Source organism: Myotis myotis, unplaced genomic scaffold, assembly GCF_014108235.1.
Source record: "Myotis myotis isolate mMyoMyo1 unplaced genomic scaffold, mMyoMyo1.p scaffold_m19_p_7, whole genome shotgun sequence".
NCBI classification, from domain to species: domain Eukaryota; kingdom Metazoa; phylum Chordata; class Mammalia; order Chiroptera; family Vespertilionidae; genus Myotis; species Myotis myotis.
The window spans coordinates 65,025,859-65,051,955 of record NW_023416379.1 but is presented as its reverse complement, the minus strand read 5'-3'; the positions used below and the strand labels follow the sequence as shown (position 1 = coordinate 65,051,955).

Here is a 26,097-nt window from a genome sequence, read left to right as displayed (position 1 = left end):
AACATGGAACAGACTGATGAATCTCAGAGGGAAAGAGGGTAGGGGGAGGGAAGGAAGAGATTTACCAAAGATCTTATATGCAGTCGGGTCCCTTGGCCTGTCCTGTGGGGTTTGGGCCGAAACCAGCAGTCCAACATCCCCCGAGGGGTCCCAGATTGTGAGAGGGCGCAGGCCAGGCCAACAGACACCACCGGTGCACGAATCCGTGCACGGGGCCTCTAGTGTAATAATATGAAATTATAATAATTTATCAAATCACTGCGAAGAGATTCACCCTCATTTTTAATACACTGTCAAGCATTATTTCCTTCTAAAATTTTTAACTAAATATTTTATTTAAAATGTTTTTATGTTTTATTTTTATGCCCAAAATATTTTTATGTTTCTGTGTACAAATTATTTATTTGATTGCATCTGTACTGTCCTTGGATCATATAAGACATATAAGAATTCTTTTAAACAAAGTTTTTTATTTTTTGAGGAAAAAAAAATGTATCTTGTTTATTCACAAAATCATTTTAATATAACTTCTTAATTCAACTCCCTCCCCGCTCCCCCTAAGAACGGTAATCTCTTACTATACAGAGATTTCCCTTTTTTGTTGTTCAGGATTTTTACTTGTCAACATTGCAGAACATTTCACTGCTATGGTTAAATATCCATATAAATTTTTTTAATCTTCCTACCTCGTTTTGAATAAATGTTCATGATATAAATATTATAGGAGACATTTTTCTCTACTTTTAAGCTTCTCTATAACCTAAAGAACATTGTACATTTCACAGTAGTATTGCCCTTCCACCTTTCTGAACTCAGCCCACACCAATTTCTCTTTCTACTTAAACACTCATTATATATGTGACCACAAATATGTTACATGATCCCAAGGTAAAACTTTGTTTTATCATTTCTAATCACATTAGTATTTATTTCAACCTATTAAATTGTATCTCTGTGAAAATGTTACATTACATCATGATTTGTTTTGTTGATCAAGTCAGGAAATAAAAAATTGATATGGTGGGCAAGGGTTGTGTAAACCAATGTTTGAAAATATTTTGAGATAGCATAAAATTAAGAGGGGTCCTTTCAAATATATCAAGCCAGGTCTTTTTTGTTGTTGCCGTTTTTGGGGGTTTTTTTTGTTTTTTGTTTTTTTTTATTGCTTAAAGTATTACAAAGGGTATTACATATGTGTCCTCCCCCCCCCCCGGCCCTTGACAGTCCCCTAGCCTCCCCTATCCCCCAGTGTCTTATGTCCATTGGTTATGCTTATATGCATGCATACAAGTCCTTTGGTTGATCTCTTACCCACCTCCCTCTTTATTGAACCAAAAAGGCCAGGCTAGATGAATAAGCGCTGCAGATGCAACATTAATCTGTAAGGTTCAAAGTATCCTAACATCCTTGGCTCCCCACTTTGCTGCACTACCTCTCTCCAACTCAGAAGCATACATTAACTTTGGCAGGTAGAGAGGATTTTTTGTTTATTTTTCCCACTGACCTTCCATGGTTCCTGAAATTCTCAACCATAATTTATTCATCTGGGAGAAAAGTACAGTAATATAATTCAAATAAACTAGTACAGACTGGGGACATAGACAATTAAAGTTTGATAGAAAAGAACAACAAAAAGGAAAGTCTCAGCTAGAGCATGTGGATTTGAGGGGCGAAAATCGAAAAATGAGATGAAGTTTGTGTGGAGGAGATGGAGCATCAGGGGACGAGGAAGGAAAAGGGAAATGCAATCTTTTGCCTCGTTTGCAGTCTTTCCTGGACTCATTAAGCCTCAACTAGCAAAGAGATTCTGCTCGTTGGAATCCCAAAGGAAAACTAGAACAGATACTATTTTCATTTTTTAAACCTTGTCATGTGGCAAATTCAGTGTCCATTTTTAACAAATTTTTTTCCTCAGCAATGTATAAAAACATGCTGGGTTGATTTAAATAGTTAATAGTAAATAGTATTAACTTAAAATAAATAGCAACTATTTACAAAATTGGTCAGTAGCACTTATCTAACATAGATACTATGGTTGCATTTCTTTGTACTCTCTTTTGAAAAGTTTATAGCTTCTTCTGTTATACTGTTTTAAGCTACATTTAGTAAATATTTGGGGGCAGTGATGTGATCTTAAAGGATGCCTACCTGTAGGACTACTGCTCAACTGGCTTGGCCCCTGAAAATGTGCCTGGATTATTTCAAAATAAATTAGATTTAGAGTTTCGATAATGCTGACCTGTAATTTATGGATGCATATATGTTTTTACTTTGTAAATATAGTTCATTTACCCCTAAAATGCAAGGCAGACGGATGGGGACTTCAGGAAGAGCCATCACGAAGAGCACCAGTGTGAGTGGAGAGATGTACACACTGGAGCATAATGATGGCAGCCAGTCGGACACAGCCGTGGGGACCGTAGGAGCAGGTGGGAAGAAACGGAGGTCCAGCCTGAGCGCCAAGGTGGTCGCCATAGTGTCTCGACGGAGTAGAAGCACATCCCAACTAAGCCAAACAGGTGAGTGAAGCGAATGCAGCTTAAGCATCTCAAGGTCTTGCTGGAGAGACCAGAATGGATCTTCGTGCTGTGGATTGTGATGGGCTCGTAGAGTATAGTGATTCTTCTTTGCAAAGGAAGTTTCTTTTTCTGTCTCTGAAAATATGTTACATGTATGTGTTTTGTTTGTTTTTTTTCTATACAGTTGTCTAAGCAAGTATAATTGTCAACCTGTCATGTGGTCAGATATGTTTCTTTAAATTAAAGGAAAGTTAAGGTCATGTTTATAAATATGCAAGGAAATGCAAAGAAGTGTTTAAGATCCAAATTGATTTATATGCAAGAAAAGCAACAGGATTTTCCTTTTCAAAATGTTCCGCAATACAATTACTTATAATTTAGGCCCTATCTATATTTTTATAGAAAAGAAGGTCAGTTGTGCAACTTGAAATACAGTTTTTATGGCACTGTATGAACATAAAAATTGAACTGTAATTGTTAAATTTTCAATGCAAGTGAAAACCCTGCAGTTATCTTTACTTTAGAAAAATGGGTCAGCGGATTTGTACAAAGAATAATGTTTTAATACAAATTGAGTTTCAAATGTTTTTCTACTGCTTATAAATCTTAAAAGCTTTCTGTCCTCAAGGTATTTAGGAAAAAAGTAAACAGGAAGATGGTTATTTCTGTATTATAAAATAGAAAAAACTGCCTAAGATTATATAACATTTGGTTAGACATACTAACAATTCATTGCTATGCTCAGTCAGTACTATGGAAAACGAAAGGTAAGATAAATATTGAAGTGATTTCAATTCTCAGCACCCGTCTCTCCTGTTATAAACATCGGTACCATTTTTTGTTCCTTAACATCAAAAGTGTTGTCCACAAAGTTTACTTATATGAAAAAAACTTTCATGAACTCCTTTTTATGGTTGACTTAGCATCCTGGAAAGTACTTGTTGAAAATTATGCATGCTACTGGACAGATTCACACATAAATTAGAGATAGGAAAGTTTGAGCCATTTAAAAATTGAACTAATAATACACCTACTTATCTAAACAGAGGTTTTGTCTTTCTGAAAACCACAGTTTTAGACAAAGCTAGATTAGCTAGCATCTCTGTGATAGACCTGCCTCTGTGTCAGCCCACTAAGATGAGCTAACTGTTTATTGTGAAGGGGAATCATTTATCTTCTTTAGGGTCAGGATTCTTCCTTAGGAGTAGGATGCATTCTTCCTTGTTTTGCTTTCTTTTTTATGGCGATGCTTCTTGGTTGAGATGGTTTGATGTAATGATGCTTTACAGTGTGGACTGTGGATGAGCCTTTTACCACCAAATTTCCAAATCCTCCATCACGTATATACAATGGAAATGTTCTGTGGTCATTTTAGGAAACCATGTTTCCTGTGTGAGAAGCTGAAGGTTTAGGAGATGGCTTATCTTCTCCCTCCAACTTTCCACAGTCGTTCTCTTTTTATTCTTCTTCTGTAGTCAGTTCCCCCTCTATCAGTTACTAATCGAGTACCATTATATTTTCTTAGAATAAAACACAGCAATATGTTTAGATAGGAGCCATACCTGTGGCACAGCTTTTAAGTAACAAATTCAAAGGATCGCCATGGAAACACTCAGCCCTTTTGCTTTATGAATTTAAATCTTATCCCAGCTACATTCATTGTTGAATTGCAAATACCTACCTTCCCAAAAGTTTTATTGCCAGTAATTTACCTGGAATACTTTGCCTGCCGTAGGAGACTGGGTTGCAATATACGGGAGCACAAAGGACATTAGATTACAAAGCCAAGATAACAAAACAGTTCTGTTCCAAAGTAACTCAGTGAGTGAACTTTGACTTTATCTTTCTAGGACTCTTTTCCTTTTTATTATTATACTAGAGGACTGGTGCACAAAACTGTGCACTGGGAGGGGGAGGTTCCCCAGGCTGGCCTGTGCCCTCTCACAGTGTGGGAACTCTGCAATCTATCTCCCCAAAGAGGTAGGCCCCGCCCACCCATGTGGGGCTCCTGGATGGATTGCCCCAAAGAGGTAGGCCGGAGCCAGGGGACCCCTCGCCAGGGAACCCTCGGCCTTGCTGTGCAGAGCTGGAGCCGCCGGGACCCACCGGGACCCGCCTCCACGGCTCCGCTTGCACGCAACCCCATTCACTCATGTACAAATGCTCGCTGCACATGCAGCCTCCTGGTGATGGATTGTTATAGTGTGAGGGCATCACGACGCGAGGGCATAATGACCACATAGGCTTTTATTAGTACAGATGAGTTTGCTAATATAATGGGTGGATTGGATTCATGTCCTCCTGTGAACTCTCCACATAATAAAATTTTATGTTTCTTTTCCTACATCGTAATGTTCCCTTTTATTTGATAACCTGTTCTGATGCTTCTAAAGTAAATTACAAGTGGTGGCAAAACTCTGTTATCATTGTTCTTTGTTTCAGTGAATGGCCTGGTTTTTCCCCTCTTCTATCTTCTACAAGTGATTTTTTTCCTCTGCCAATGATTCTATTTCCTCTGTCCACTGAAGATTCAGTGACATTCAGAATTTCTCATTCTAAGAAATCTTATTTTCTATTGCTTCAGCTTCTACAAATGACCATCAGATCTGTACTTTTAGATTCCTCCTCACCCAAGAAATATTCCCTCATCGAAATGTCCCATAGAAAGCTACTCTTGGATGCCCCACTGTCACCATGCCAGCATTCCCACACATCTGAATACTCAGCTCTTCCTTTCAACAACACCACTGTTTTAATGGCTACAAATCCTTAGAACCTTTCCTTTTATTTTTTTTTCCTAAACTCTGTCTTCCCCAGGCCCATCATCCCAGAAAAACAAACTATCATTTTTTATTCAATTCTAAGAAACATTAGACAAGCTGACTTCAATGCCCTTGTTGTAAAATAAAACTATTAATTCCAAACTGGTGAGGCTTTTCAGGAGGCCCTCCAGGAGCACAGATGAGACATGTTTTCTCATAGTGTCAACTGAGCAAAGACTCAGAGGAGGAAAACAGCATTACACATACAGGGTGGGGCAAAAGTAGGTTTATAGTTGTTCTTATGGAAAATAATACAATAAATAATAATACAAGGATAAACTGCATTTCATGTACTCACAGCTATAAGCCTACTTTTGCCACATCCTCTGTATTAATACAAGGTATGTATTCTATGTAATAGAATGTACATATCATGTTTAATTTAAATGTTTAATTATCCTATACAATAAAGAGGTGATATGCAAATTGACCCTCACACCCTCACAAGATGGCTGCCTACGACCAGGCCGGCAGGGGAGTTAGTGAGGGACGACCAAATGACTGAACAGCAGGCTGTATGGGGTGACCAGGCTGGCAGGGGGGCTGTTGGGGGCAACCAGACCGGCAGGGAGGGGCAGTTAGGAGCGACCAGGCCAACAGTGAGGGGGCAGTTGGGGGTGACCTGGTCGACAGCGGGGGGAAGTTAAGAGCAACTAGGCCGGAAGGAGGGGCAGCTAGGGGCAGTCAGGCTGGCACGCAGAGGCAGTGAGGGGTGATCAGGCCAGCAGGGGGGGCAGTTAGGGGTGACAGGCAGGCAGGCAGGCAATTAGGAGCCAGCAGTCCAGGATTGTGAGAGGGATGTCAGACTGCTGGTTTAGGCCCAATCCCCGGGATCGGGCCTAAACCAGCAGTCAGACATCCTCCCAAGGGGTCCTGGATTGGAGAGAGTGCAGGTTGGGCTGAGGGGACCTTCCCTCCCCCCGCACAAATTTCGTGTACTGGGCCTCTAGTGTTTAATACAAAAGAAAAACTTCACTTAAGGGCTTCTGGTATAGTGAGCCTCTTTGGGATCCACCTTGTCACCCTTGGTTACAGATTCTCTCTCATCTTTTTAGAATAAGAGATTAAAAAAAAAAAGACATAGTTGTTCTGCTTTTGTTTTATAGCCACAGGATTGCTTGAAGGAGTATATTTGAGACTTTGTTCAAAACCAACTAAAGTATAATTAACAAATTGAAGAGCATAGTACACACACAAACATACACACACACAATTTACTGGGCTCTTTAATTTTATGTATATTATTATAGAATATTTCAATTATAAATAATACGAATATTTTAAAATCACCTTTACCACACTTTTTATTCATAATGAAAGTAGGAACACTTTTTCAAAAAAATTTTTAACTAAGAGAATGACATAGACAAGTTTCCAAACAGTGACTCTCCTGCTACTCTGGCAAATGCCTTCAAGCAATAAGCACATGGCTAAACACCTGTTCAGTAAACAGTAGCTGAATTAGATTGAAAAGTGCAGTAGTTAAGGAAAGGGGAAATGAAGAAAGAGCTCCTGATCCAGGAATATATTGTAATTGATGAAGTTCTGGCTAAACTTAGGGCTACGCTTTAGAATGTGAAGGAGATTGTACCTTAAGCAGGTTTAAAGGCCACCCTAATGTACTGTGAGGATTTGGTCCCTCACTCACAGACTGACTATATGATATTCCTACAGTGGTAATCTCCTTCTCACTTGTAAATGAGGGCATTATTGAGAAGGGTATACAAATCTGTGATGAGTCATCCCTAAATACACCCTTGTAATTACCTACAAGTGTAAGGCAATTATGATAAGTATCATAGAATGGTAAGTATACATGAACAAATTGGATCTAACTGAATAAAACTAATAATAAGTTTACATTTCAAGAGCTTTCTCCATGCACTCTTAAGTTATATACATGCATGTGTGTGTACTTACAATTTCACTTCATTATTAGTCACAACAAATGTATGAAGTACCATTATTATTATTCCTATTTTGAAGTTGAAGAAACTGAGGCATAGAGGGATTAGGTAACTTGCCCAAGGTCCCATTGCAAGTGATTGGGCCAGAATTAAAACCCAGGATTCCTGATTCCAGAGCCCATGCTCTTAACCACTGGGCCAAAAGGGGGAGTTTAAAATAAGCTTCAAAAAACATTACTGCACAACTATGTTGTTAGTACACCATAGGCACCATGCCAGGCACTTGGCTAAGAGCTAGGAGCACTAAAAAGGTTGAATTAGATATTATCCCTGCCCTCAAAGATATCACAGTATAATAAGGCACATGATAAGGAAATATTTCAGTTCAAAAAGGGCAGTTATCTAAGCATCAAAGTGGTACAGAGTGAACCAAAGAAGAGTGTGATCCACTCTCATGCAGTCTTGAGAGGCTTCCTTGAAGAGGTGAGCATTAAAAACTAAACCAGGAAGGACTTCCCAGGACACAGGGAACAACACATTGATTAAATGTTGAAAATATGTGCTTATTCCCCTGGGATATGGCACATCAATCCTAAAATCACTTGAAAGATTTCTTTAATTTTAATTGGATATCCTTTCTCAATACAAGAGACAGGTCATCTCAGAATAGACCATATAAGCACTATTCATGTGAGACTATGATTTCTGACGAGGACTTTTAGCTTTTATGAAGAAAACATGTATATAACCCTGGCTGGCGTTGCTCAGTGGTCAGAACATTGGCCTGCACACCGAACGGTCTCAGGTTCAATTCCCAGTGGAGGGCACGAACCTGGGTTGCAGGTTCAAAGATTCAATCCCGCCCCCTCCTCCCCCATTGGGGTGCTTGTAGGATGCAGCCAATCGATGTGTCACTCAGCCATCATCAATGTTTCTTTCTCTCCGCCCCCCCCCCACTTCTTCCACTCTAAGAATCAATGGAAAAAATATCCTCATATGAGGCTTAGCAACAAAAAAATGAAGACATCTGTAAATGTAAATGATCAGCTTTTATACTGGCTACTGCTTGATTTATTTTATCCTATATTATTGAATAACTGTTATCTCCAGTACTATACCAGCCACAGTAGGTATTTCAGAATTAGTATTATCATACCTGGTGGAAGGAAATCATTCACAACTGAAATAAGCAGGAACCAAAGAACTAAATGAGAAAATATAAAGCAAAATGCCAAACATAAAGTCCCCATGCCATTTATGTATGTTACCAAAAGAAGGGGGAAAAGCCCTGGTTCGGTGGCTCCGTTGGTTGGAGCATGGTCCCATACACCGAAGGGCTGTGGATTTAATTTCCAGTCGGGGCACCTGCCTGGGTTGCGGGTTCCATCCCCAGTTGGGGCACGCATGAGAGGCAACCAATCAATGTTTCTCTTTCACATCTGTGTTTTTTCTCTCTCTCTCTCCCATCTTCTCTCTAAAATCAATGAGTATATCCCCTGGCAATCACCAAGCTGTTGACAGTGTCCATGATTTTTTGGGTTTGTTTTTTTTTTTCTTTTTTGTTCAATTACCTGCCCCAACCCAGGCCCTCAATGCCCCATCCCCAACAGCTGTCTCCTGCTCTCTATGTCTCTCTCAGACCTATTGATATTACCTCTTCTCATGGCAATGAGCAGATCTCTTTCTTATTCTCACTCAGAATATGGGTCTAAAAGACTTTTTTTTTGCCTTGGCAATTTATCTCAATTAAATTAAACACTTCTTTCATTATAGTCACATGAATGAAACATTTCAGAAAGTCCATAATAGAGTTCAAAACTACATGGAGTTCGTTAGCCACCAAGAAGATTATAATATAGGCAAAAATATAAGTATTCCAAGAAGTTTCGGGAGATTTGTGGCTACTTGACTTCACACTCGCTTAATAAGAGTTAATGAACTTCCAAAGCATATCACTAACTTCTCAAGATAAAAATCATAGGGAGAAGCTAACAAAATTGCCCTTATTCCACTGTCAAGGAAAGAATACTGCAAAGAATACTGCAACACTCACCCGAAGGGATAGTGCTTGAATAAGCTGATTCCAATGCACATTGAAATTGTTTTAAAATGCACATTGGACAATATTCATGCCAAGAACATTTTCAAGATATTAAATTTCCTCTGCTAATCTTTTATTCTCATTTTCCTCCCAAAAGTCATATAGACACAGCAAATCATAAAATAAATCAGCTTGGACCTCGTACTTTCTTTACCTTGGAAAATGAGTGTCTTATATTTTCCCTAGGACTTATTTTTTTCTCCTGACAAGCAATTCAGTTTACCAAAACATTCTCTGTATTTTGAGTCCAGTGCTGCTTTGTGAAGAAACTCTGCCTTCTCTTCTCCTTGACAAAAGTAAGCGGTAGGTTGGAAATCTAGGGTGGTCTCTGAATACTCTAGGAAAAGTGTTCTTGGCTCTGCTGATTAAATCAAAGCAAAAAATCCGTGCCCTTCCAGAAGTTTCAGAAACTGAAAACTACCTTGCTGAAGTTTAAATTCCTTCTCTGTGCCTCATTTATTTGATTCATTTAATAGCACAAGAAAACATTCTGAGGAACGTAATGTTTCATGTTCTTTGTTTTCCTGGACACAAAATCATGGTGCCAAAAATGATTCTCAAGTCTGCAAAACCATCAAATGAATGTAAGCATGGGTTCCTTTATTTACTGGTGCTGTCTGGCTTAGGAATTCACTACTGTTAATAGAGATTCAATGCGGCTATAGTAACTCATCTTCTGAGAGATGCCCTAATAAGGATTAGTATTTTCAAACATACACCAGCTGCTCTATTTTTGTCCTTTTTCTTGTTCTAACCTATAAATTTTGAGTTTGGCTAATATGTAGATATACTTTTAGGTTGCTTTGGCAGGAAAAATATCTGAGTGGAATTAATTTTTATAATTAATTTGTATTTCAGGATTTGGATGAGGAAAGGACACTAACAATAATTATGTGCCTTTAAAGCACAATACAATAAGTACTGAAATAATTATATGTGGCGGTAATTATTGTTAACTGTGCGAAGATAATTTTTAACATGAGGTCAATTTCAGAATGGGTGTTATAAAATATTTTGGTTCACTCAAATGTAATAAGAAACTTCTCTGATTATTTTTACAGCAGATGACCAATCTCAGTGCGTTCTCATTTCATTCAGAGTGGTTTTATATTGAGATATTTTTTTGTTGATTTACTGCAGTGATGTTCAACCTTCTTCATCTCATGGCACACATAAATTAATTACTAAAATTCTGCAGCACACCAAAAATTATAAGTTTTGCCAGTCTGCAAAAAAAGGGGGGTATTATTTTGATTTATTTACAAAAAGAATAATGATAATAGTAAATTACCTAACCTTTTTGCTCCAAAATGACTTTTTTTAATTGCGCTCCTATACTTGTATATGAGGATTTCTGGTTCCAAGAATTAACCTACCAGAAGCATTCTTTTTCTGCAACATGACCAATAAGATGCAATTGTAGTATATGACCTATATATTCAGGGCATTGGGTGTTGTCATTTTTTTTTTATTTGACACCCTAAGGGAAAAGAGGTCAATGGCCATGACTAAATAGTCAATTATTGCATGTTTTAAAAATTCCTGCAGCACACTGGTTGAAAATCTGTGATTTGTTATTTTACATACAGTTTTCAAATTTTTAAACCCAGAAAAGCAAAAAGAAGACATGTAAAACTCCTGAAATATCACTAATTGCAAATCCACTGTGAAAAAAAAAATCACTGAATAATTAGCTGATATTTATGCATTTGTTTTATTAATATTGATAATACCATAAGCAATAATAGCATATAAATGGCAACTGGGGTGAATGAATTTGCTTTGGACGGAAGTGTAGAATATAAGGAAAGAGGATCTAGAAGACTCCTGAAGAAAAAAAAAAGTTAAGGACCCATTTGAGCCTCAGTGTTCCCAACTCTAAAATGGAAAAATAAACGATACCTACCTCAGAAGACTGATGTGAAGATTAAATGAAAATTTATGTTAGTATATTAGCAATGTACCTGGTATATAGAAAGGGTTCAGTGATAATAATAATAATTAGCAATTTTAATATTCTAAGGAACCAAAAAAAAGAGTAGTAGATAAAGAGCAGATATCACTGACATCATGAATGGCATTGAGTGGGCCGGTTAATCCCGCAAATATTTGTATCTGCTCATTAGATGTAAATTAGTTAATAGAATACAAATTCTTAAGATCTTACTCTGGAGTTCTTCTAAATCATTGTGCTTTGGTTCTCATGGTTTCCCTAGTCCCTTTTTGAAGCTCAGGTGAACCATCAGCCCTGGCCTCCGGAAGTTGCACTTGGTCATATATAACATGTTGGGCATACACTTGAATAGTGTTTGTGGACTCAAAGTATGTTCATCCCAAATTAGGAATTATCTGCAGAAGAGTGATCCAGGTTTTCTCCTTTCCTCTGCCCTGTTACCCATCCTCTATATTAAGTCAGGGGCCAGCAAACTCTGGCTCAAAGCCTTTTTTTATGGGCTAAGGATAATTTCTATGATTCTTCAAATGGTTGGAAAAATCACAATAAGAATAATATTTTGTGACACATGAAAATTATATAAAATGTAGTTTTGGTGTCTATACATACAGTTTTGTTGAAATACATCCATGCTCATTAATTTGTCCTGCTTTCATGCTACAAAGGCAGAGACCCTATGGTTCACAAGCCAAAAATATTTACTGTCTAGACCTTTAAAGGGAAAATTTCATGACTTTGTGTCTAGGCCAAGTACATAGTGCCTGCAGTGCAGAAAGCAGAGACATGAGCCTTCAATGGTCATTCTTATGGTTCCCTAAACACATTCTCTGTTTCTCAGAGTCAGGAATTAAATTATGCTACTACCATGACTTTCCATTTTTCCCCTTCTTGTTGTACTGTTTACATTCATACCATGCACCATATCATGCCTCATTAGACACGATGATTCTCCGGAATGAAGGCTTATGCCCCCCAAAGATAAGATACCTGAGACCTGGGACTGTGCCCTACAACTTGATTCCGGACCTAGCTGCTTCAATAAAGTAGTAAAAGCACTTCCCTCAAACCTAATTTTCCCAGTTGGGATCTTAGGGACTGTGTCTGTGATTTTAGTGGTAATCACTTAGCACAATACCACTGGGTAGGCACACAAAGATTTTCTTGAATGAATGGGAGTTTATGCATTTTGTCTCTTTTTTTACAAGCCACTCCCTCAGTCCTCCTCACACTTCTATCTGAAGTTTGCCCATCCAGTGTCCCCAGACTTCTTGCTAAGGTCACAGAAAGTCCATGGGCATGAATTTAATTTGGATGACATTTACCTTATGCTCCAGGTCACATGTATTATGCAGATGTGAAACCAATAAGATGTGTATGATAGAAAAGTATTGGTTAAAAATGTCTACTTTTTTTACATGAATAAACAATTCTTGTTTATTTACCATCTCTCATGTGCACAACTTCATTTCTGGCATTGATCCAGCTAGACCTACTTTCCTTGAGTTCACAGGACACCTAAAGCTTCCTTCTTTGCACCTTTACAGATGCTAAACCCTCCACCTGGCAAGTCCTTCATCTGTCATCTTGCCTGTCAAAGTTCTTTTCTTTGTTTAAGCCCTATCCAAATTCCAGCTTCCTGTCAGGGCCAACAGTGACTCTCTGAACTCCTGGAAGACTTTTTTGGTTCTCATGCAATGCTGTTTAAGTACTTCTCTAGCCCATAAATATCTGTTGAGTTCTTGTCACAAGACAAACTTCAAAGTTACTCAAGAGCAGTAATCAAGCAGCAGGTACTTTTTGGTCTTGCACAGCACAGTGCCTTCACTGCAGAAGAACCCTGAGGAAAGTCTATTGGATGGGTGAGTAGGGTGCTTGCTCGGATGATAATCAATTGAATATATTGTGGTATTTCATTTAGTATTGTGACATGCTGTTCTTAGTGGGTAAATTTAAAAGGCAGTTTTTCTTCTGAGTTTCTTTATTTTTAGGAAAGCTACACTTTTTTTTTACCTTTAACAGGTATAAGTTATTTTTTATTACTTTTCTACCTCCCCTTTTCCTTTTTTGCTTACATATAACTTCAAAGGCACATAAACATCGATCTGGATACATTTTACTGGGTAATTCCACCTTTTTGCTTTTAAGTTTTAGCCCTTCCTTCTGTAAACAATAGATAATTGTTATTTAAATGAATTGTTGTGGTAGTAACTTCTTTACCATTACAGAAAAAATGTAAAGTAACATTTTATTAGAAAAATTACTAAAAGATAAAAATTCGCATTGATAATGATAAAGATATTACAGATTCCAACACCCTCTTACATATATCATTTCATTTAATAAAAGTCTGCCTACTAACTTTGTGGAAATACAAAGGTTAAAAAATACAAAACTATCCAGGTTTTTTGGAAATCTGTATTTTGTTGGGGATAGGGATAGAGGATCCCTGTGCAAAATGGATCTAACTAGCTGCTTTCTAAGTCAGCTAGTGAATTCCTATGTTGAAAATAGAACTTCTGATGTCAGGCCAGTACATTGTGATACTTATTACAAGCTCATTTACATTGTAAAGGATTCTTTTCTTATGACTAAAGAATGTGGCACACATTCACGGTTTTACTGAGGCTTAAATAAACTTATGTTCTTGGACTACAGGAGAATTAGCAGTTAGCATATCAGATTCAAACTCAGTACTCTGGGATGTTTTTGTAAATAGAAATATCACATTTTATTAGCTATTGATTTAAAACTAAAAAAACTTCCGACAATTCATCAAATAGTAAATAATCTTATATTTAGGAAAGTTTCAAATGAAAAAAAGTTTTAAATACATAAATTTATATTTGTAATAAACATATACTGTAGTAATAAATAACTAAATAAATTCATATTTGTAATAACATATAGTTGCATTGAAACACTTTGCTATTATCTAGTGAAGTAGAAGTATGGTGATTGGAAAATATAAGCAAATCAATTAACATCTTAATTTAACATTTTGATCACTTTGAATTTGAAAGTATAAGAATCTTTGATCTGTCTATCTGCATTATAGAAACTGAACATAGAGGGAGGGTCTAGGGAATAAAGTTTATTGATTAAAAATGCACAGGAAAATAAATTCAAGTGATAATGAATTGAATGTAGATGATTCAACCTGCTTGCTCAAAAAATGCCAATTTCTATTTAAAACTTCTACCTTGGGAAATTTATCCGAACAGTTATTCAGTTGTTTTTAAAAATGAAAATTAAAAAGAAAGGAAGAAAGAGAAGATGTCTTCAAGAAAGAGTACATAGCCCTAACCAGTTTGGCTCAATGGATAGAGTGTCAGCCTGCGGACTGAAAGGTCCCAGGTTCGATTCCAGTCAAGGGTATGTACCTTGGTTGTGGGCACATCCCCAGTAGGGGGTGTGCAGGAGGCAGCTGATCGATGTTTCTCTCTCATCGATGTTTCTAACTCTCTATCCCTCTCCCTTCCTCTCTGTAAAAAAAAAATCAATAAAATATATATATATATATATATATATATATATATATATATATATATATATAAAAGAAAGATGACATAAAATTTCATGTAGATTATGCGATCTTCAGCAAATCATTGACAAAGAAATACCAATTGATATACATATCAGAGACTTACTGATAAGACTAATGTGAACAGGAAACTTTTACCTTCAAAGTGAGAATTTACTTTTAGTTTAGTCTTCGACTTTCTCTAATGCTTAATAATAATTATGTCTTCTCAAGCCCTTTCTTTATTGTCTCTTTTAAAGACTCAAACATTCTATTTTTGTAGAGAAAAACTATCCACCTTAATAAATTAAGCAGTTCATTTTGACAATCAATCCATATTCTGTATGCAGTTAACATGAAGGACAAAGGCTGAATTCAAATGTTTTAATGTGTTAAATGCATTCACCAAGATGATCAAGCATTTTTTTCCAGAAAAATGCTTGAATTTGCTCTACGTGCCATTGGAGTATTGATTTTAATTTCCAACGGATATGTGGTCTGACTTATGGGTCCCTTGGTGAGAGCGCCTGCCTTAAAGTGCTTTGTAAAAGCTGAAATCTGTTGACCTCCTCCTGAGGCTGGTGCTGCAGGCAGAAGCCTGTCTCCTCAAGACCCCTGCCAGCTTTTGCAACTCAGCCAGCTCGTCCTAGATTCTCTGGCCCCGAGAGCACAATTTGACAATTTGGTGAACATCTTTTTACTCTGTAAAAGGCTTAGTGGCGTTATTCAAAGTAATGCCAGTTGTGTATTCTTTTGTTCTGCTTTTATATTTTTATAGTTTTCACTGTTGCATAACCATTTGCAAGGCATCTGAGAAAAGCCTGTGCCCTTTGGCACTGAGTGTTCTTCGTGGGACACAAGAAATAGAAAGCATTTTCCTTGTCCTCCAGTTGTTTACAAGCTCATTTACTACGTAAGCAGTGTATCTGCAGCCAAAGGGCTACCCTACTTTTACCGAACATTACCATTTACAAAGCCTTTCATGTTTACCGTCTCATCAGTGCCAACTTATTCAAAGCTACAAGAGCCTGATATATTAGGAAAGGTTAGGGATGCATTGAGGAAGGATTCCTGAAAAAAATAAAAGAGTTTTAAAGTTACATATAAGTATGTGCTCTTTATCCTTGAAGTTTCTATAGAAGTTAATACGCTCTTAGCTTTTCTTTCTTTCCACGTGAGAATTAAATGTAATTGAAAGAAGCATAAATATCTTGAATTTTACACACATATGGCCTAAACTTTTCATTTTCAAAAGAATCTGCTTTTGTAGTATACCATGCTAACATTGATGGTTCATTCTTAGTTACGTTCTGCACACTTCCCCAAGGTAAAAATAAGCCATTATTTTTGTTTGAAGCTTTACTCTTTTTTTTCTACCTTTAATTCTTTAGGTCTGTAGTGCCTCAAATGAATGATTGTTTGCCACTGAACTTCAGTGGCTGCTGCTTTTATTCCCACTCAGCATGGGCAGGGATGTTTATGTGATGCCAAATATTTCATTCATCCCATAGATACTTATCAAAGTGGCTATCAGTTGCTAATAAGAATGGCCAAAACATGATCAGCCTGTAGTATGTGACTGGCTTTGTGTAAAACACTTATGTGCATTTTCACATTTAATTCTCTCAATAATCCTGTGAGGTTGCTAAGAGTTTATTACATAGTCTGGTTTGTATCTCTGGATTTACAAGGGAAAAACAAAGGCTGAAAGAAGTTAAGTCGCTTGCTCAAAGTCACACAGCTAGGGAGTGGCAGAGAGCACTTGAATATTTGAATTTTTGTGCTATGGACTGAATATTTGTCTCACCCTAAAATTCATATGTTAAAACCTAATGTCCAATAGGGTGGTATTGGGATGTGAGGCCTTTGGAAGGTGATTAGGTCACGAGGGTAGAGCCCTCATGAAGATTAGTGTCCTTATAGAACAGACCCCAGAGAGCTAGCACCCCCTTTCTTCATGTGAGATTACTGCCAAAGACAGCCGCCTACAAGGGAGTGGGCCCTCTCACCAGACACCAGGTCTTTCAGTGCTGTGATCTTAGACTTCCCAGCCTCCAGAACTGTGATAAATAAATGTTCGTTGCTTATAAGGCACCTAAGTTATGTTATTTTTGTTAGAGCAGCATGTGCATAGACTAAGATAGTTATTGGCTACTATACTACATGGTCTGGGTAGGATTAAAATCCTGTTAATTGTTAAGTGTATAATTATCTATAAAATATCCAGAATATCCATTGTCAGTGTTTGGCATTTTGTCATTTCTATAGATGTTTATATAACTAGAACAGTATTTAATTTGGATTCCGTTTCCCTTTATAGGGAGAAAGCTATAAAATGTATATTTGCATAATTTCACATACTAAGACTAAGCTAAAGCATACCACTGCCTTTTCTCCTTCAGTTATATGCTTTACGTTATTATTAGTCCTGTTTACCCGTCAGGGGAGGGAAACAGAGAGAGCTAAAGTAACTTGCCAAGTTCACGCTCAAGAGAGCAGAGCTGGCAAATGGGCTGCACCAGCTGTGCTCTTAAGTGGAGCATGTCCTTGAAGTGGGCCAGTGAAATACACTGTCAGCCAGCTGGCTGACTTGGGGACCATGATACTGTAGCGACACCCCAACAATTTGATGAACTATTTGAGCTAATGCTATCTCAAAGTGTGCAAAGGCTCAAACACAGTAACATTTTACTACTTGTCGCTTTAATAAAAATGAGTTTGCTAAGCATCTGTGAGTTTAGTACATTCTGCTAGGTTTTTCTGTGGGGAAGGGAGTGTAGGAAGACTGGGGCATGCCTCAAATTATACTACCTTCTTGCAAAGTAGGAAGTTATATTCAGAACGGTTATGTTTTTTCTCTGCACCATGTCACTGCTTTCTGAGCATGGAGGGAGGGGGTTATCAAAAGAATAAAGGAGCCCAGCCTGTGTGGCCCAGTAGGTTGAGCATCAACCTATGAACCAGGAGGTCGCGGTTCAATTCCTGGTCAGGGCACATGCCCAGATTTCGGCTTGATCCCTAGTGTGTGGCATGTGGGAAGCAGCCGATCAATGATTCTCCCTCATCATTGATGTTTCTGTTTCTCTCTCCCTCCCCCTTCCTCTGTGAAATCAATAAAAATATATTTAAAGAAGAAGAAGAAAATATTTCCCAGAGATAGCTGGGAGGGAGATGGACAGAGAAGTGAAGGAAGAATAGAGTTTAAAGCAGGGGTGGGCAAACTTTTTGACTCGAGGGCCACAATGGGTTCTTAAACTGGACCGGAGGGCCGGAACAAAAGCATGGATGGAGTGTTTGTGTGAACTAATATAAATTCAAAGTAAACATCATTACATAAAAGGGTACGGTCTTTTATTTTTTTAGTTTTATTCATTTCAAATGGGCCGGATCTGGCCCGCGGGCCGTAGTTTGCCCACGGCTGGTTTAAAGACTCTGTGTACAGAAGTGTGAGACTCCCGTTGGTCCATTTGTCTGACTGTGTATATTAAGGCAGCAGGGGAAGAGAATAGTGGTCCTGTGGAAGAAGGCAGTCTGGTTATAATGAAAGCATCAGGCAGTTATCTACACACGTCACCTAGCTACAAGTTGGCTGTTGAGGAGAAAATAGGAAAATACATTAAGGAAGTCATTTATATCTTGAGGAATGCCTCTACAAACTTATAAGAAAACTGGATTCATTTGCTCTGTGTGCTTAACCTGATTTATTTATCCACAAAGATAAGCCTAATTATAGATATTAATAGAGGCAGGGTTTAGTAGGTACTTATTATGAGCCAAACTGGCACAATTGTAGTATTCTACCATTATTATTATCACCATTTTTAGATAAGGAAACTCAAACTCAGGAAAATTAGATAATTTGCCCTGGTTCACATAGCCGATAATTAGTGGATACAGTATTTGTATGCTAGCATCTATGTTCTTAGGCATCAGACTAGACTGCCTCCTCAAATAACTTTATAATGTCAAAATAACTGTAGCTGTTGTTATAAAAATTGACCCTAAAATGTGAAAAGGCTCAAATTTAATATAATTCTATTTATTATTTATTGAACAGTTAGCAGGTATCATAGTTGACAGCCCACTCTCCTCCAGGCAGTAGTCTGGGTACCCAGGCTCTTTACCCTGTATGCCTTTTTGTCGTCTGATTCCACATGGCAGGAGCATAAAAGGAGAGTGGAGAAAGTACACCTGCTTCTTAAAAACCTTGCCCTGGAAGTGCCACACAACATTTGTGTCAATTGATCTATGAGTGACAGAAAATCACATGAGCAAGCTGACATGCTAGGCATGGGGGCTGGGAAATAACAATTCTGGCTTAATAGCCATTTAGCATCAATTTTATGCAATGGAAGGAAGCGAACAGGTAACTGGCTCTCAGACACGTGACTTCACATGTCTTTCATTATAATTAACTGAATCATTTGAGAGCTTCAAGTATTTTTTTTTAAGTAGAGTGAAAATACTTGTGCTTTCTTATGTTATTATGAGATTTGTAGATTGGCAGTGTCATCTGGGAGCCTCTTTATCCTGGTTTCAAAGGCTGTCAGATTCTGAAACTGGCCCCAGAATTTCTGGTCATGGATCAGTTTTAAATCCTCCAGGCCTCTTCTGACTCTCAGGGTCCAGCTTCCTCTGTTCCATACCACACAGACCAGGGTGTGAGGCTCAGACAGTTATTTATTTGTATAACAAGACAAAATTAAAACTGGGCTCATGCCCAGCATTTATGCGTTACTCTACTGTGGCAAAAAATCTATTGGGAGCAGGGGGGTTGGAGGAAAGGAGGTGATTGGGAAGGGGTCATTTCACTATATACACAGCATTTTGACTTTTTTTTCTCTCTCCTCTCTTCCTTCTGCTTCTCCATTGTTTCTCCTAGATTCTGTCAATATCTATAAATAATAAGCATGTACATTTATATAGCACTCTTCCAAGTTTCTTTAGCAATATTAACTTATTTAATCTATAAAACAAGCCTGTGAGGTAAGTTCTCTTATCATTTTTCCTGTGTCCCAGTGAGGAAACTGAAATAGAGATTAAGAAACTGTCACTTTAAATACTTTTGATTTAAGGGTGATGCTCATCTCTGTTGTTTCCTTTTTGTGCAGCCCTAATGTTCACACATCGTACATCGAGTTCCCCAAGCCACAGCTGCTGCCTGTCAGAGAACAGTCCATTTTCAGCACTGTGGCCCCCTTGGCTATAAAATACTGAAAAGTACCAAAGCAATCCCTGTGTTTGTGCAATTATATGAATATGCTCTTCTTTACCCTCATAGAGGGAGAGAAGAATAGGGGGAAAAAATAGTGCTAATACTGATCATTAAAAATAGGCATCATTTCAACAAAATATAATTAAAGACTGTGTCTGATGGGCAAGGTGGAGTAATGAAAGTGTTGGAGAGATCTTTACAGTTCTGCTGTGAGGATCATGATCTCAAAAACTTTTCAATGAGTCTTTTGCAAAGTAAGGCTATAAGTTTGTCAGAGAAACTGTAAGAAATATTTAGAAGTGGTAGCAGATATTCCAGAATTTCTGATTAGCAAAGTCTGCTTTGGTAAATTCAAGAGAAGTTCTTGCCTGGCCAGTGTGGCTCAGTGGTTGAGCATGCACCTATGAACCAGGAGGTCATGGTTCGATTCCCGGTCAGGGTACATGCCCGGTTGTGGGCTTAATCCCCAGTGTGGGGCATGCAGGAAGCAGCCGATCAATGATTCTCTCTCATCAGTGGTGTGTCTGTCTCTCTCTTTCCCTCTCCCCTCCTCTCTGTAATCAATTTTAAGAGAGAGAGAGAGAGAGAGAGAGAGAGAGAGAGAGAGAGAGAGAAGTTCTTGTTTGCAAAATATTAAACTTAACTTGAGATTATGTAGAAAGAAATAAAGAAGACATTTATTTAAACATCGTTATCTGAGATATGAACACAGAAGGTGGCCCATTAAGTTTGTCAGGGAGGAAAATAGGTTTCAAAATTCTTATGTTCTAATAAAAAGAAGATTTTAAGGGAAAAAGATCAGGGGAGAATGTAATTAATAGAGCGTGGTCCTTGAGAAGGCAGCGGGGAGAAGGATGCAGGGAAGAGGAGAGACCTTTTGCATTGTGACAGGAGAGAAGTAGGGAAAGGGTAGATGTGGAAGTTTGGAGGCTCTGTATCTGGTACATCCGGCCCCAGCTAACTGCCTGTGTGCTAGGTAGTCTAGGATAGGTCTTCAAACATGACTGCTAACTGCCCTCAGGGTGCCTAACAGAGCCCCAGCCACTAATATCAGATGAGACATCCTAAACCTAATATGCCAACTAAGGTGTCTAAGAAGCCATGTAAGAGTCTTTCCCACCCCCATTTATTTGTGTTCTCTGAGCTTCATCTGCCCTTTAAGTTACATATTAGAAAGTAATTTACTGCCCGGCTGGCTCAGTGGTTGAGCATCGACCTAGGAACCAGGAGATCACAGGTTTGATTCCCGGTCAAGGGCACATGCCCGAGTTGCAGGCTCAATCCCCAGTAGGGGGCGTGCAGGAGGCAGCCGATCCATGATTCTCTCTCATCATGGATGTTTCTCTCTCTCTCTCTCTTTTCCTCTATAAAACTAATAAAAATTATATATATATATATTTTTTTTTTAAGTAATTTACCTTCGTTCCCAAGTAGTACAGAGCCAGTTAGGAATATCTCCAATGGTTCCTTAATAGTGAGCATTTCAGGCAGTAGCATAAATAGCAAAGCTTATTAAATTAACAATGAGCACCCATGCAGTCACTAATACCTCTCAAGAACAAGAAATTAATTCACTATTATTTTCGACATGCATTTCTATATATAATGTGTAAAATAACACAGGTTGCCTGCCCAGTTGACAAGGATTTTTCTTCAAGGGTTGTGTGAAATAAATAATGCTTACAAAACATAAATCACAAAGGCAAAGTGCTTCTCAAAGTTTTGTTTCAAATATATGTTATTATGTGTCAAAGTGACTTTTTTCCCATGAGCATGTATATGAAAAGTCATGAAAATGAGCCACCATATAAGATATTTGTTTCACTCAACTTTCTAGAAGCATCCTGTATCCTTCTGTGTCAACCTTTATATGAGATTTTTTAATGTATAATAGTTTTATAGATTTTTAACACAAGTTGTATGAAATGTATTGCGTAGGTGTGTTTGCCTTTATTAGGGTGACTGGGCTAAAGCAGAGTAATTTACAAGTCAGAGTTTAGTTTGCCCACCAAGTTCCAATTTTATAGCCATCCCAAATTCCCAAGCAGAAAATTTAATTATTGAGTTGCTTTCCTACATTTCACCTCTCCCATCACCTTTAAAAGCAACAAGTAGCATCTAGCTTTCCGAATATTTTAATTTTTGTCAAATAATAGGTTATCAGCTACCCTTTCAATAATCATTTTAATGCTAATTTGAAGTTTCAGTTTATGTTATATTTTATAACCTAGCTTCTAACCAGAGCACCATGTCTTTATCTGACTTATAAAATGGTCTTTATCTTGCTTATAAAGAAGTCTTACTTATAAAATAAATTATTAGCAACTGCCTTAAAGCACATATGGAAATGTTATTAGTCAAATTCCTTATTTGTGAGGAGATACAGGAATGTTATGCAATGTATAAAGCTATAAATACGAAGTTGTTATATAATAGAGGCCCAGTGCATGAATTCATGCACCAGTAGGGTCCCTTGGCCTGGCCTGCGGGTCGGGCCAAAACTGGCTCTCTGACATCTCCCAAAGGGTCCCAGATTGCGAGAGGGTGCAGGCCAAGCCAAGAGACCCCACCATTGAATGATTGGGAGGGACACAGGAGGTTGGCCAGCTGTGGAGAGACACCTGGAGGGCTCCAGGGTGTGTCTGGCCCGTCTGGCTTAATCCTGATCAGCTGGACCCCAACAGCAAGCTAACCTACCAGTTGGAGTGTCTACCCCCTGGTGGTCAGTGCACGTCATAGCGAGCAGTTTAGTGGCCTTAGGATATCATTAGCATATTATGCTTTGATTGGCTGAACGGCTGACCAGACAACTGGACACTTAGCATATTAGGCTTTTATTATATAGGATTAACTAGGGGCCCAGTGCACAAATTCGTGTACCTTAAAAGGAACAATGGGCTGCAAGGCTGCGGTAGGCACAGGGGTGGGTCTTGGCCCATCCTCCGTGATCCCTCCCAGCCCCTCTCACCATGGCCCCCTGTCCCCTGTCTTCCCGCAGCTCCACTCCTGCTACTGCCACTCCCATACACTGACGGCGCAGAGCAGTTGGGGCCGGCGCCAGCATTGGGTGCGAGCGGGGCCGGTGCAGAGTGGCAGCTGCTGCCCTGATTGCCCCTCAGGAGCAGGGGAAAGTGGGGAAGACCTCAGGGGTGATCAAGGCTGGCAGCTGCCGCTCGCACCAGCTGATGGCGCCGAGTGATTGGGACCAGCGCTGGGCACGACAGTGGGTGCGACCGTGGCTCCGGCACTGGCTGTGGGTGCGAGCAGAGCCGGTGCTGTCAGTGAGTGCGAGCCGCGGTTCTGGCGCCAACAGTTGGTGCAAGTGGGGCCGGCTCCGGTAGCAGGTGCCAGTGCCGGACGCGACCTTGGTGCACTGGAGCAGAAAATTTTCAGTAACCACCAGAGGCTCACCCCGATGACAGCAACTAGCATCCCGCCTTGGTCTGGTGCCCCCACTCACCTGCTCCACCATCCTGCCATGGCCAGTGCCCGCCATGTTCTGCACATGCCCCTTGGTAGTCAGCGCATGTCATAGCAACCAATTGTTTGGTTGTTCTGCCATTCGGTATATTTGCATATTAGCCTTTTATTATATAGGACTAGAGGCCTGGTGAACAAATTCATGCATGGGTGGGGTCCCTCTGGGTAGCCTGGAGGGATCAGGCTGAAACCCGCAGTCCAATGCCACCTGCAGCTCTTCTTGCTGGCCCACTCATCCTGGCCCCACTGTGCCTGCTGCAGGCTCATGCCCAATCAGTCCCAATCCAGAGTGGCTCACACTGCCATAGCAGCACTCGCCAGCCATGAGCCCTGCGTCTGGCACCCTCCCAAGGGGAGCGGCCTGTGGGATCGGGCTGAAACCAGCTCTCCAACAACCCCTGAGGGATCCTGGATTGCAAGAGAGCAAGGCCAGGCTGAGGGACCCTATTGGTACACGATTGGGCCAGGGAGGGACAGCAGGAGGGCTCCAGGGCATGTCCAGCCCATATCACTCAGTACCGATTGTCCGGACCCAGGAGCAAGCTAACCTACCGGTTGGAGCATCTGCCCCCTGGTGGTCAATGCACATCATAGCAACTGTTCTACCAGTTGGCTGTCTGCCCCCTGGTGGTCAGTGCACATCATAGCGAGTGGTTGAGCAACCTTAGCATGTCATTAGCATATTATGCTTTGATTGGTTCAGTTGTTCTGCCTTTTGGTCTATTTGCATATTACCCTTTTGTTAGCCTATCTAATAATAGACAAACAGGGTAATTAACCGTACCTCCGACACACTTCCCATTTGCTAATCAGGGCGATATGCAAATTAACTGCCAACCAAGATGGCGGCTGGCAGCCAGGCAGCTGAAGCGAACAGAAGGCTTGTTTGCTCCAGTGATAGAGGAAGCCAAGGTTCCCCGCCTGCCGCTGCTGGCCTCTGAGCTGCACTCTAAGAAACAATGTTGCAATTATAGAAGCTAAACAAACCCCAGAAACCTGCTTTTAGCCAGCCAGCCTCAGAGCTAGAGCTGCAACAGTGTTTCAATTATAGAAGCCAAACAAACCCAGATACGTGCTTTCAGCAGCCGAGGTCTCAGAGCTGGAGCCGAGCCTCAGAGCTAAAGCCGGCTCACAGTTCCAGTGGCAGCCATAGAAGGTAAATAAATCCCAGAATAAAAAAAAAGAAAAAAGAAAAAAAAAGGAGAGGTTGGGAGCGTCAGTCACCCTCCAGCCTGAAAATGGCCCTCAGCCCCTCACCCAGACTGGCCAGGCACCCCAGTGGGGATCCCCACCCTGAAGGGGATGTGACCAGCTGCAAATAGCCATCATCCCCTCATCCAGGCTGGCCAGGCACCCAAGCAGTACCCCCACCCTGATCCAGGACACCCTTCAGGGCAAACCAGCTGGCCCCCACCCATGCACCAGACCTCTATCCTATATAGTAAAAGGGTAATATGCAAACTGACCCTAACAGCAGAACGACTGGGAATGACTGGTCACTATGACACACACTGACCACCAGGGGGCAGATGCTCAATGCAGAAGCTGCCCTCTGGTGGTCAGGGCACTCTCACATGGGAGGAGCTCTGCTCAGCCACAAGCCAGGCTGATGGCTGCCAGTACAGTGGTGGTGGTGGGAGCCTCTCCTGCCTCCTCAGCAGCACTAAGGCTGTCCAACTTCAGTTTAGGCCTACTCCCCACTGGCAAGTGGACATCCCCCTAGGGCTGCCGGGCTGCCAGAGGGATGTCTGATTGCCATCTTAGGCCCTATCCCCCCGGGAGCGGGCCTAAGCCAGAGGGTGGTCATCCCCTGAGTGGCCCCAGACTGCGAGAGGGCACAGGCCGGGCTGAGGGACCCTCCCTCCCTCCCGAGTGCAAAAATTTTTGTGCACCGGGCCTCTAGTATAGAATATAATAGTTACTAGCCTGTTAGCTGTCAGATTCTACCCTGGGTACTTTTCATATATCATTCCTGTTCTTACCACAAAACAAAGTAGTGTCCATTTCACATAAAAAGGAACTTAAGATAAACAACTTACCAAAAATTGTATCAGTGGTAGTGGTTGGATTTAAATGTAGGTTTGTACACAGTCTTAATAAGGGAAAAATATGTATATGTGTGTGCGTGTGTGTAAAAATATCTAAAAATTGGGGAGAAGACTGCTTTACTTTTGTCTAGAGTTCCTTTAGCTACTTAATAAATATATGGCTAGGTGGATTTTAATTATAAATGACTATATTTCCTATAGGTGTGAACATAGTAACATTAATAGTAGATTATATTTCCTGACTTAGAAATTCTCTTTATAAATGGTAGTTTTTTTCAAAATTATTGAAAATCTATAACTATTCTCAGGTTTTGGATTATGAATCTCATGAATAAAAGAAAACTTTAGGGAGGTCTCTTTTATAGAATAACAACTTTTTGAGTAATCTCCTAGTATGGGGCAGTGTATTAGTTTCTTCTTGCTGCTTTATCAAATTGCCATAAATTTAGTGGCTTAAAACAACTGTTATTTTACAGTTCTAGAGGCCAGAAGTTCAAAGCAAGTCAAGGTATTGGCAGGGCTATGTTTCTT

The 26,097-nt window shown here is 39.8% G+C and overlaps 1 protein-coding gene across 26 annotated transcripts in view; it reads left to right on the top strand.

The window, feature by feature from the left end:
- Positions 1-26,097, top strand: part of RIMS1 (regulating synaptic membrane exocytosis 1) — a 412,050-nt gene that overhangs the window by 353,315 nt on the left and 32,638 nt on the right. For 16 of the 26 annotated variants that reach the window (XM_036317895.1, XM_036317870.1, XM_036317881.1 and 13 more), the window contains one exon: positions 2,284-2,519. The exons of the other annotated variants lie outside the window; for them this stretch is intronic. In XM_036317895.1, coding sequence (XP_036173788.1) covers positions 2,284-2,519 — 236 coding nt within the window. The remainder of the gene's footprint in view (positions 1-2,283; positions 2,520-26,097) is intronic. 26 annotated transcript variants of the gene reach the window in all.